The sequence below is a fragment of the Rhinoderma darwinii genome, chromosome 6 (assembly GCF_050947455.1).
Source record: "Rhinoderma darwinii isolate aRhiDar2 chromosome 6, aRhiDar2.hap1, whole genome shotgun sequence".
Taxonomy (NCBI): Eukaryota; Metazoa; Chordata; class Amphibia; order Anura; family Rhinodermatidae; genus Rhinoderma; species Rhinoderma darwinii.
This window is the reverse complement of record NC_134692.1, coordinates 123273643-123286965: the sequence shown is the minus strand read 5'-3', so window position 1 is coordinate 123286965 and position 13323 is coordinate 123273643. Positions and strand designations below refer to the sequence as shown.

At 43.0% G+C, this 13323-nt stretch overlaps 1 protein-coding gene across 4 annotated transcripts in view; it reads left to right on the top strand.

Moving 5' to 3' along the window:
* The window catches only part of USP42 (ubiquitin specific peptidase 42), a 42089-nt gene extending 30909 nt beyond the window's left edge, over positions 1-11180 (top strand). For all 4 annotated transcript variants that reach the window (XM_075830248.1, XM_075830246.1, XM_075830249.1 and 1 more), the window contains 4 exons: positions 578-1123; positions 2395-2474; positions 2739-3566; positions 9885-11180. In XM_075830248.1, the coding sequence (XP_075686363.1) occupies positions 578-1123; positions 2395-2474; positions 2739-3566; positions 9885-9900 (1470 nt within the window). In that variant the 3' untranslated portion in view covers positions 9901-11180. The remainder of the gene's footprint in view (positions 1-577; positions 1124-2394; positions 2475-2738; positions 3567-9884) is intronic.
* Positions 11181-13323: the final 2143 nt, after the last annotated feature.

Here is a 13323-nt window from a genome sequence, read left to right as displayed (position 1 = left end):
AGACATATCAAAAGTTTGGATCGGTGGGGTTCGAAGTGTTGAGACCCCCACTGCTGCTGAAAAAAAGGTGCAAAATCGCTCGGCTAAGCACTTTGCACCTTCATCTGTGATCGAAGACTGTTTACATAGAACATCTATATGAGCCAACTTCCGCTTGACAGGGAGCGCAGATCCCAACCAAAGGTGCAGGTTATTCAGCTGAGCGCTTCTGCGCCTTCGTTTCCACAACGGTGGGGGGGGAGGGGTCTCCGCACCCGGACCCCCACCGATCCAAACTTTTGATATATCTCTGACTCTTTAAGCTGTCTATACACTTAAGAGTAGTCAGCCGAACCCATTGATAGTGGCACGATTGGCTGACAATCTAGTGTCTTGGGGCCACCCCATCGTCCCACATTGGCAGATTTTGCTGGTCGGGTTGTTGAAGAATTAAACCTGTTTTAACATGCCTGATCTTTTGTTCCTACGAGAGCCATGGACAGTGGTAGAGTCAGGAGAAATAGCTGTCTGCCAATTGAGGTTATGTTGTGCATCTCACATAATAATAATTCAGTCATTATTTTTTTTATTCTCTTAGAATGTGAAGAACATGAATGGGAGTAGATCGCCAAAAACCTCTATAAATGGGAACGCTATTAAAAGATTCATTGGCCCTTTACCTATGAACAGACAAATGGCTATGAATGGCAAAAAGCAAAAAATAATAGTGAACATCAATAAACCACTTCCTGCCCAAGAAATATCCTCGTCTGGAACTAAACCAAACGCCCCAGCCCAGTCTACCTCTGTTGCCCCTACACCATCCTCAGCGAGCAATCTTCCATATAAGTTGAACCGCGGATCATTGGCCAGTGCCAATCCAATAGTACCTTCCACCATGCTGGTTCCTTATGGGGCCGAATCGTCAGAGGAATCTGAAGAGGAGAGTAAAGGTGTGCGGAAAAGATCTACTGGTGTAGACATGGTAAATGGATCTGTTATTTCTAATGGACATTCATCCATCGAATTGCCTGGTAACACCGATGCTAAAGATGAGACCGCCCTTAAATCTAATACAGTTGACCAGGAAGCCTATGAGTCCATCAATGGTGCGAGTCCTGTTAAACGCAATAGATCTAATGAAGTAAGTATTGGGTCATCCTTTTAACACTGAGCTTTTCTGAATTAACTCGTTATTTTCAGCTATAGGTTACAGGTCCTAAGACCATCTAACCGCATTGGGGGAGAATTTTCAAAGCTGGTGCAAAGGAATAATGAAGCATTTGCACAAAGCAACCGGTCTGATTCCGGCTCCTTTATCGGAGACCCCTTGGAAGATGAAAGTAGTAATCAGACGTGATCGCTCTGATGTTATCTTGGACTAACCTTGAGCAGTTCTTTAACGGCCTCATATTGGACAAAGGCAGATGGCTAGAATAGACCTGATGTATGTAGGGGAAATTCCCACTTATTTGCAGCTATTTATTACTAAGTTTGTCCGATAACCCCTTTGAGAGTGCTCACTTTTTGCAAAGTTTTCATTGTTTATAAGTAACTTTTGTAAATTCTATTTATATTGTATTGAGTTGGAACCAGTGAGAATGTTGACTTTCACTTTGTGTGCGAAGGATACAACATCTAGCTCTTTCTATACGGTTCATCTGCACCCCCGTCAATTGAGCTCTAGGTAACTCAAGTCACAGGTTATCTGAGCTCCCACAATGCACTCCTCTCTAGTAGCCGGAGTAGAGCACAATTTTGAACTTTCTGTGTGAATGGAGAATAAGCGATCATCAGGATAAGTAAAGCAAAGATTTAACATTTATGACTACTTTACTTACAGGAAAACTCAACGTTGGCCATAGACCGCTGCTCAGGAGCCTACATGCACGAACTGAGAATGAAAGGAATTTTTGAAGCGGGATTTAAAAGTGGACTAGAGAAATAGGAGGGAAAAATAGAATATGATCCAGTTAGACACTGGTTCATCAAAGTAGAGGTCTGCAGGACCCTGATACTTTGATTTGGCAATTTTGTCTTGGGCTCTGTTCACATCTGCGTTGGAGGCTTCATTAGAGGCCTCAGTTGGAAATGCTGTTTTTGCCAGACAAATTAGCGCAGCATGCAGCGATGTTCTGTCCGGTAAAACGTCAGAAACCTGACCGATCCTATTAAAGTCAATGGATCCAATCAGGCGCCATTGGTTTGTCATGCGATTGATCAGGCGGTGTTTTTAGTCATTCTGCTTCTATGACAGAACAAAACCCAAACAGAACCGAAGACAACTTGCTGTGGCTGTCAGTCATGTGGTTCTGTACTGTGCGGATTTGAACTCTTTTTATTCCTTATAAGAAGTATGTTATACCGCATAGTTTGTAGTATTTTTTTATATTTTTATTTTTTCTCTGACTTCAGGTTGACCTCCAAACTGTGACCATGGAAGAGACCGCAGCAGCCGTATCTGACCCTGAGAGTGAAGGAACAGAAGAAGCAATGTAAGTAGAATGGACCATGTTGAAATTATTCAATGAGTATTTGATCGCTGGTGGATCCCACAGTTTAGTGTCCTCTATCGATCCAAAGAATGCGGGTCCGGAGCTCTCTGTTTGGACGGAGCGTTTACCTGTGCATAGGTGATGATTTGGTGGGGTAACCATTTTAAAACCTTCCATTGTATAAGCATTGTAAATGGTTTTTATATTAAAAAAATATATATACATTTTTTTTCATTTTTATTTTTTTTTTTCTTCCTTTGTTAGTTCACAGAATACAGAAAAACTAAACGTGGCTGTTGATCCAGGAGATCCTCCAGAACACAATGTACCAAACACTGAAAACCATCAGAATGGATGGTCGCCATCTTCTGTACCTGTGGAACACCAACGGGAAGCTGCTCCTCCAGATGTAAACAGTGGAAGTGATTCTGTTCCATCCACATCCCACTATGTACATAATGACAGAAAACCTGTCCGCAGTGAGACGTCTCGTTCAGAGCACGAGAGAGACCCTCGGAAGAGCGAGCTACATTCACGCAACAGAGAAAGTTCCAAGTATGATCGGTATAAACACGATCACAGCGATGAATACAGGCACAGGAACCATTCCAGCCGAGGTAGTGAAAGAGGTCACCGGGACCATGGGAGACAGCGGTCACGGAGCAGAGGGAAAATGGATGATGAGTATCGTTATCTGTCCAGACTAGATCGGTCCCATAGCCGTGAGCGGAACCACTACAGCCGACCTCAACGATGGGATCATTTTCAATCTTCATATAGAGACGATCGGGATAGAGTGTCGTATGACAATCGGGACTATCACTATAGGGATTCCAAGTATCATAGAAATGACTGGAATTATCACTCCAGAGAGAGGCGTGATTATGGGTACAGCGGGAAACCCTGTCACTACTCTTTATCACGGCACTCAGACTCTCATCACCATGGAAGGTTTAACCACCAACATTATGAAAACAGTAAGAAACGAAAATTTGAGTGTGGTAGCAGCATAGGGGGAGGGGATGAGCCGGACCGCAAGAGAACACTGAACTCTATGGAAAGACAGATGTTCCGAACGGAAGAAAGAAAAATGTAAGTTTAACCTTTCCATGACTACATCTGTATATTGACGTTGACAGTTTGATTTCAGATTGATTTTTAGTTTTTCAGGCCATCTCGATCCTGCTAATGCCGTGAAGAACTGAAATAACGACGTTGGTCCCTAAAATGGTATAAATGGTGCCAACTGTAATTGCCACGTTACCAAATTAAAGGCAATGTGTTGCCAGAAAAACATGTTTTTTTTTAAAAAATTAAACATTTAGTGTGTGGGTGATTAAACATTGTTCAAATTTTTTTTTTTTTTTTTGGCACGAGCCAGGAAATATTATAAATTATTTCTAATTTATAATACTACCCATTTTTGGTCACTAGATGGGGCTGTTCCCAAAATTGCAGCATTGCAACATTGGGTTAAAAGCCCTCGCTCTAGTGAGCTCTCAGCATCCCCCCCTCTTTTATCCTGGCTAGTGCCGGGATAAACGAGGGGTTTGAAAGGTTTAACCTCCTACACTGTGTGTCGCCATTTTTTGAGGTAACCCACAGTGTAGTAGGTTTACATACAGTAGTAAACACACACAAACACTAACATACATTGAAATCTCTTACCTGCTCCTGCCGCCGCGGCTCCCTCCGGCCCGTCCGCTCCGTTTGCTGCCGCTGTTCCATGTGCACAAGTCCGGAAGCCGCGACCGGAAGTAGTAATATTACTGTCCGGCCGCGACTTCCGGTCCACAGGAAAATGGCGCCGGACGGCGCCAATTTCGAATAGGACTGTGTGGGAGCGGCGCATGCGCAGTTCCCACACAGACGCCGTACACGGCAGTCAATGGGACGGGAGCCGTTCACAGTCCCTATGGGACTGTGGCTGCCGTGTTCCATGTCTGTGTGTGTCGTTAATCGACACACACAGAAATGGAACAAAAAATGGCAGCCCCCATAGGGAAGAAAAAGTGTAAAAATAAGAAAAAGTAAAACACAAACACACAAATGAATATAAACGTTTTTATTAAAGCACTAACATCTTTAACATATAAAAAAATTATTTGCGATGACACTGTTCCTTTAAGTTTAAACCAGTACTTCTTAAAAAAAAAAATTAATTTGATATTTCTTCTTTACGACCAGGCATATTTATGCTTTTTATAAGGTGAATGTCCGATCTGTAATATCATTGTCCCACGCTACAATATATCCATATCATGCAGAATGGCTGTTTCCCAAGCCTGCGTTAAACAGTGCTGTTCCTCAGTTAGAGACACAGTCCCTGTCTGCTCTTATGCCAGGCTGCTTAACGCCCATGTACAACTGCCCCAAACATGCCATGTGAGGGGGGACATGCCTCTTTGTTCTTGACTGTAATGGCTACATAAACTAACAAATAAGGCCCCATTCACATTGCGTTTGTGCTATCCGCCGAGCGTATACGTTTTTGTTTTTTTTAAAATAAAAATGTGGACCACTGAAAAACGTATACAAACGTGTACCATTTATTTGTGTCTGTTTATAGCGTGTACGTTTGGCGTAGACTCATACATCTGTATAAGTTTCTGTCCGTTTTTACCTAAAAAAACTTAGTGAACACTGATAGAAAAAAACAAACTATAGATTTACTGTGTAAACTGATACAAACTTACAGCATTACGTTTGCATTCGTCATCCATTGAGATAACAAAAAAAGGTATACTTTCTTTTTTTTTTTTTTTAGCATTGAAGTACGGAATAGCGTAGCAGACTATGCTTTTCAGTACTTTCAAAAAAACAGTATCCCAACGTAAACCATGACAAACACAGACCAAACGGATGCTATTTTGGTCTACGTTTCACCCATTATAGCCTATGTATACGCCGAGCTATACGTTTCAATACTTTTTGTGTTTAAAAACTTATACGCTCGGCACATACGCAAAGTGAATGGGGCCTTTCATGAACATATTTTGTTGCATTATGATACGGATTATTTTTATATTTTTGCAAATTTAATTGTTTATACCAACTAAGTTACAAAGCAACACGAGAACTTGCGGTTGGAGATTTCAGTGAGACGTCCTTTCGTGTGAATTTGTACAGCACGGAATTTAAGAATCTGTAACATGGCTGTAAAGTGTTGTGTATTTCTCGTTAGTTACATTTGGGCACGGACTGTGCGTACATACTGTTGCCACTAGGCGGCTTGATACTAAAGAAATAAAGTGACGACTCCTACAGGATATATTCTGCCCAGACACTGAGCTATTCAGTCTTTACCTCCTACGGACATTAAGCTACCATTTTTTTCCCCCCTTTTTTAGCTAGGAAACAGGGTTGACAGTCTCCCTGTTGTCCCCTCGAAGGCAGGCGCACGGTGTCCTCTTTATAAGCTGACTGAAGAACGGTGCGTTTGTAAAAGAAGTGGGAAAAGAGCGTTCCCTCCTCTGTCATCCACCATCCCAAGGACCACCTCTTGCGTCTCCCACCAGTTTCTCCTTACTAAAGGGTGAACCACTGAGGGGGATGCTCCTGCTGGTCACATCTTAAAGAGCTTGAGGCAGGGGAGAGCTTATATGGAAGGTGAGTGTTACTGCACCCACCCACCCCTCCTCTCCCTTCCTTGGGCCATCGCTTGTATACGGTACATTCATGGGTCCACTGGTTGCTACCATTTTGCAGGCCCTTATTGCTACTAGACATTTCCAGCTGGCCTATAGCCTGTGACGCAGTTTTGTCACTATGGCCGGCGCCATTTTTGAGAGCATTGCGCCAACGGCGTCATCCCACACTACTGTACATGCTGGGGGCGTGGAGCATTTCACTCACCCAATCGCGCTCCAACCGCGTGCTTTTTTTGCTTTTTCCACTATCCCCTCGTTGGAATCGGCCTACTCTTTCGATTGACTGCAGGAGGTTATATGAGGGAGACAGGCCAATCGCAGCTTTGTCCGGTCTCTCCTGCATTCAGATGGATGCTGCTGAGACACCGTACCATCAGGAGGGACATCACATGCTGAAACTGGGTAGGACTGGCCCTTGGCCTTTTTCCCCCTTCCCCCTGCAGGTGCCATAGCCTCAGTCTCTGATCTTACTCCCTGTATTTATTTCCTAGCAAACCTAGGTGAAGGCTGCCATTACCTCCTAAGGCAATACTTATTTCTCTTCATTACTGTGTGGTTCTATTTGCTTCTCTAGTCCCTGGTTTTTTTGTTTTTTTTTGCAGTGTGGTTTAGTGACCCTGTTTATAGCCATGTCTGACCCAAGGGAGAACCTTCATGCCAGACATTAAAATTTATTATGCATGCTTTTTTTTTTGTGGTCCGTTTACTTCCCTATGCGATGCATGCTGGCCTCATGCCTGCACCCATGCCACAGTGTTGCTCATGCTTTGGTATGGTGTGTCTGGATCTGGAATGGGCCCATTCCCTTTCCAGAACTGTTGATAACCTAGTGAACACTCATTCCAAGATCATGAAACCTACCTGTTCTGGCCGTCCTTTCCTAGACTCTACCTCTATGTCTTCCTCACCTAAGAGACCCTGAAAGCAGACCAGATCCACTTGCCTAGCTTAACTTTCTCCGGCCCCTTTCTCACCTATCCCACCAGAGGTAAGGTCCGGTACTCCTAAAGAGGTCTTGGAATCAGACCATTCACCTTCTGACAACTCTAATTCGGTTGACAAGGGATTGCCCCTCCCCCACTTCTGTGGAGGTGCTTATTAGTGCTGTCTGTGACACCACGGAGTCAGTTTAAGGGGAAGGCATAGGAATCCTTTTTATTTTCAACAGCCTCAACGTTCCCAGTTTTTTTTAATGGCCTCTACTTCCTTCAAAGATGTTCTGGATCGCAGTGTGGAATCCTTTGAAAAAGTCCACCTTTTGAAGCCTCCGGCTACATCCTACACCCAATTTTTGCTTTGGCGTCTGCGTCTTCCGTTGCTATCCGCAGGACAACCTGGCTTAAAGCTTGGTCTGCTGATACAGCTTCCATCTGGTTCCTGACTGCGCTCCCCTTTTCAGGGTACCGTCTACTCGAAACCAGATTGGATGAAATCATCTGAGGCTACTGGTGACAAGCACCCACCTCCCCCAAAACTGGGTCAAGCGGACTGCTCCTGTCAAAAAGGTGGGTCCCAGTTTTCAATCCTTTTGTGGGTTCTCCAACACTACGTCCTCCAAATAGCAGTCTCACCAGGAGCAGAAGACCAAATCTTCCTCTAAGGCTCGCCCCTCCTCGTGACCCCAACTTCAGTCCGCAAAGGCTGGAGCCGGTAAGTCCACTGCCGCCTGAAGGTGTGCCCCAGCTCGATTCAGTACGAGTGGGGGGCAGGCTTCTGCACTTCAAGGACGCCTCGCTTTCTCACATTTTATACGCCTAGATTTAGGAAGTGTTCTCCAGATACAAAATTGGGTCCCGAGATTCTTTACAAAGGTCCTTTTTGGGTCGTGGTGGCGATCCTTCGGACCAGGGAGGGTGTTAGTCAAAATGTCATCCAGGTATGGGGTGAGGACAACCAGACTGTGCCCCAGATCACTCAAGACAACCTGTGTCAGTTCGGTTGAATTATCAACCGCTCCAAATCTTACCTTTCTCCTTCCCATCAAATAGAGTTCCTGGGAATGGCTTTTGACACTCCGTCATTCCAGAGGATGGAAGACTCGCAGACAGCTGCTCCGACTTCACTCAGCCTCTGCATGAGGCTTCTTGGGACTTTGGTGGCCTTGATAGAGACCATCCCCTTTGCACAGCTTCACATGTGGTCCCCCTCAGTGGGTAATCTCTTTCCATTGAAACCATCCCCTGGATCTATGGTTCATCCTCCCTTTGCAGTCAGAATGCTTCGGTGGTGGATCTCTTTCCTGGGTTCGCTCCTTCCTTCCCCCAAAGTGGCTGATCCTCTCCACAGATACCAGTTTTGAAGGGTGGGGAGGCATCTTTCAGAAGCTCACGGCTCAGGGGCTGTGGGCTGCACAGGAATACTCTCTCCCGATCAACCTGCTGGAGTTGAGCCATCTTCTTTTTTTTTTTTTTTGCCTGCAGTATGCATTCCCTGGGTTGCTGAGGTCAGTCACGAAAAGGTGGATCTCAGGGAGGGGTGCCTTCACCAAGAGCCCTTTGACCATATCCATGATGGGGCCAACCGAACGTGGACCTGATGATTTCCAAGTTCAATCGTCAGGTTCCCTGCTTCATCTCCCAAGCCTGCGACATGGACAGACTTGAGGCTACTGTAAGTGTTCATCCTTCTCCCCCCTTGCCCTCACACCTCTCCTGCCTCGGCTCCTCTGGCTCAAAAAGGGGGGGATTCCGGAAATCCTTATTGGCCGTGCTGCTGTTGGTACGCGAACCTTGTGTTCCTGCTGGCCGTCACCCTGTGTCAATTACCTCTGTTCCAACCTCCTCTCTCAGGGACCTCTCTCCCACAAGAATAAGGTCGCTATGTTTAATGGTGTGGCTGTTGAGGCTGCCATTCTGAGGGCTATCAGACCAAGTCTGGGAAACCTTGCTCAGCCCGTGTCTTCAATCCTCACACCAACAAAAGTAGGCCTTCCATGTAGGATGGTAATCTGACCCAAGCGATTTTTCTCTATCCAAACTTATTTACTTCCTGCAGGGAAGGTTTGGCACTCAGTTCCCTGAAGAGACAGGTGTTTGCAATTTCTGTTTTGTTTGGTTGCACGTTGGCATCTTAGGCTGACAAGACTTTTCTGCAGTAGGTTGCTCATGCGGTTCCCCCTTTATTGCCCTTTTTGATTCCTGCTTTTGGTTCTTAATTTTGGTTTTGTAGGCCTTTCAGTCGACTCCCTTTGAACCCTTGTGAGAAATTTTCCTTTTGGTCCTTTTCTGGTAGCGTTGTTTACCACCCGGAGTGTCTCAGAAATACAGCGTGGCAAGATAGTTGCCAATTTAGACTCTTCATGAGGACATGGTGGTGCTCCGCACAGTGCCTGTCTTTTTTGCCTAAGGTTGTTTTGGCTTTTCACATGAATAACGCAACACGATGTCCTCATTTTGCTGCTTTAGGACGTGGTCTGTGTCCCCAATGTAACAAAGGGAAAAAAACATTTTTGGGCAGTTTTCTCTGTAAAATCCTTCTCTCGTCCAGTTCATTGGGGGACGCAAATTATTATTTTTTGTTTAGTTTGAAGCCTCCTAAGTGGCAACATCCTATTAAGGTGTAGAGGGGTAGTAACTACACTGATCTAACTTTTATGGCATGTATAATTAATGTGCCATAAATGGTATGTGATGGAGAAAATCCATTTTACGTTTTCTGTGAGTGCTACTGTTATATTGTTCCGTTTGTTGCTTTAACCTGTATAAATGACGCGTTTTGGTTTTATTATTTACCTTTTTTCCCCCTCTTCTTTCCTCTGTAGAACTATGAAGACGTAGCATCTCCGGCCTGGACTTGACTCCTATTTTAAAAACACCTTGAAATGCTGCATTTAAACTACCACAGACATACCACAATTATTTCATATTTTTGACTACCAGGGTTTCTTAAATGGATTTTATTTATTCTTAGGGAAAAGTATTCTGGTTTTTTTTTTTGGACATCGTCACAGAATGTTCATCACCCGCAGTGACATGTGGAAGTGTTCTTGTCCTAGTTACAGAGTTTTTGTCTATGCCCTATTGACTCACCCTCAATGTCCACTTTCTAGTCAAATCTAATGACTGTTTCTGACAAAAGATAAGGGGTTACTAGTATGTGGATGACCTATCCACCCATAGTTATGAGCTGTAAATGAAAAGTCTTTTTCTAATTTTATTTTTTAGACTTTTTTTATTTTTTATTTTTTTTTATGTTGTAGCTTAGATGCAGATTTTAAGACTGGAGTTGGTTTTCTTCACGAAGATCAATGGTTTCTGTTCATGGGCTACTTGACTCTCCTGACATGTCGGAATGGATGAAGACCAATTTACTTACCTTGTGGAACAATCTGAACAGAGTTGGTGCTGTTTGATAAATACTGCTTCGTACTTTACCGCCAGTATTTTTCAATTGTGTTTTTGTTTTGTTTTTTAAATCCCATTTGTTTTTATATACGTTTCATCCTACTGAACTTGTTAGTTGCTGATCATTAGCCGGCACCGGATTTCTAGCAGAAGTGGGAAATGCCCCCAGAACATGTGCTCTCAAATGCTGCTTTTCTTAAAGACTCAGGACTGTGTATTTATCAGCATGTTTATTTTCCACATGTGACATTGAGACCGAAGCGTGACGAATTAAGGAGTCTCTCATGTAAATATACAATTAAAGAATCTCCATCAAGACCTTACATTTTGTGTAGGATAAATTCATACTGTACTGTTCTAGATACTAATTGTGTAAACCATCCTCCATGTTTCTGTATGTCCTGCAATAGAAAAAAAAAATAATTCTTATTTATTCACATGGATCTGAAGGAACCCAGAATGCAATGTGTCCGTTCTAATCAATGTTGGCATCATGAATTGGAAAGTGAAATCCATAGAAAGGGAAAGGTGCCCGATCACAGGGTGATCGCCCATGATTCTGTCATCACTTGTTAAGTAAATGAATGCTTCTCGTTTACTTGGATTGTCTATTTACAGATCAATATACTGAATATTTATTACTGTGCCCATACATTATCTGGATTGTTATTTGTATCCTTGCTGTGAAATGCTCAATCTAATTCAAATAATAACTTGTGTACACTTGCATCATTTTCCCAATATAAACAATGTGATGGGTTGTTCCCAGTATGTGATTCTACAATGTCTGGTTTAAGCTCTTTGCTCCGTGTTCCTCCTCCAATAATTAACTCTAATAGTATTCCTGGAGTTTCCGATGTATTTGAGCATAAAATGGTCACACTATGCGCCGCACTATACCTTAACTGCTTGCCACTGAATTCAATGTTAAGCTGTGTAGGGCATACGAGGTGTAATTTTATGCTGCAGTTTCCAAAAACACTGTATAGAAATGTCGTTTTTTGTTTTCTTGTTTTTTTTTTACTTGGTACTTTTACAAACTGATTTTCCATTGACACTGCAAAAAATACCTGGATTCAGAGGGTGTTTTCTCTTGGCTAATTCTAAGGCACTGTTTTTTTTTTTGCCGCAGGCAGCTAAAAACCTCAGCCTCCCATTGAAATCAGGTTTCGGATGTTTTTTGATGCTGACACGGTTTCCGCAATTACAAAAAACTGAACTGTGCCTAAGGGTATGTTCACACTTGGCATAAATACTGCAGATTTTTTTCACAGCTGATTTTGTTGCATAATACAGTAGCAGCAGAGTGGATGAGATTTGAACAAATTTCATCAACACGCTTCGTAAATAAATAGCAGAAAAAAAACGTTTAGAAATTTACCTGCAGTGTGTTTTTTTTTTTTTTTTTAACTCCGCAGCATGTCCATTGTCTTTGCAGAATCATGGGGTTTTTCCCCATTGAATTCAATAGGGAGGTAAAACCCGCAAAAAAATAGATGTTGAATGGACCCAGAATTCTGTTCGTCATCCACGCTGGACTCCTGGGATGACGTTTCTTCCAGTCACTTGGGATGATAGTGTGTGTGTGTGTCACACACAATTTGATGCGTTGTTCGGCAAGAAGTCCCTGTGGCTTCCAGGGCGGATATGCAGAGTACCTCTTTTACACAGTGTATCAGCCCCGTGTGAACTTACACTGTACTCTTGGGGTTTCTGACCTATAACCTGCGTGTTTAAGTATATTTATTACTTAAATTTAAACTTGAAGGGTGTGTTCACACTGGTTAGGTTTTCTGCAAATAACTTTATTGTGGGAAAACATGCGCTGTAGTTAAGTAGCAGCAAAATAGATGAGATTTGAAAAAAAGTCATTTCCGTGTTGTGGAATTGTTGCAGATTTTCCCCATTGAGAGATAAAAGCTGCAACAACTATCTTTTCTACAACAACTATCCCCCCACTGGATCAATGCATACTTATTGTACTTTATGATAGTTAAAACCATTGTTCATAATACAACATGAAGTTTATTTTGTATTCATCATATAACCACAGTTGACTATGCGCATAGTGACGACTAATATAAAATTCAATCACCTGCTGACAAATATTACACAAAAGCCATAGGCATGATCAGTATAAGGTTCATGAAAATCACGCACGTCGCACAGACCTATGTAAGTTAATGGGGCTGTTCAGACATCCCATGATTTTCACGCAGCGTGTGTCCGCTGCGTAAAACTCACGACATGTCCTATACTTGGGCGTTTTTCGCGCATCACACACCCATTGAAGTCAATGGGTGTGTGAAAAATCACGCGCAGCACACGGAAGCACTTACGTGTGACGCGCGTGATTCGCACAACGGTATATCAAGTAATGAAGGGAAAAAATAAAACCGCTTCCTTCATTTCTTTTTCTAAACATCAAAACCGCCCGCCTAAGGATGACATGAAAATCACGCAGCAAACACTTCTGAGACACGGAACTGCAATGCGCAAAAAACGCTGCGGTTTTTTGCGTGCGCAAAATGCACACGTTTGTGTGAATAAGGACTAAACAGCAGGAAGGAGAAGGATGGAGGAAGAATATGTACCTGAAAGAGAAAAAAGAGCGCAGGCAAATTTTTATTGATTATATCTAATGCTCAAGTCTGTGTTTTATTTTGGCCTGTAGAGTGATATACAATATGTGAACTGTGTAATTCTGGGTTGAATATTGTATAGCGGTTTTCAAAGCTACTAGGGAAAAGTGCCGTCCAACATATGGCATTTGAGGGAGTATACTGCACATTTAAACACACACGTAATATATTACTGTGAACGTTTTTGCTAGTCGTGGAAACATGCTGCAAAGTA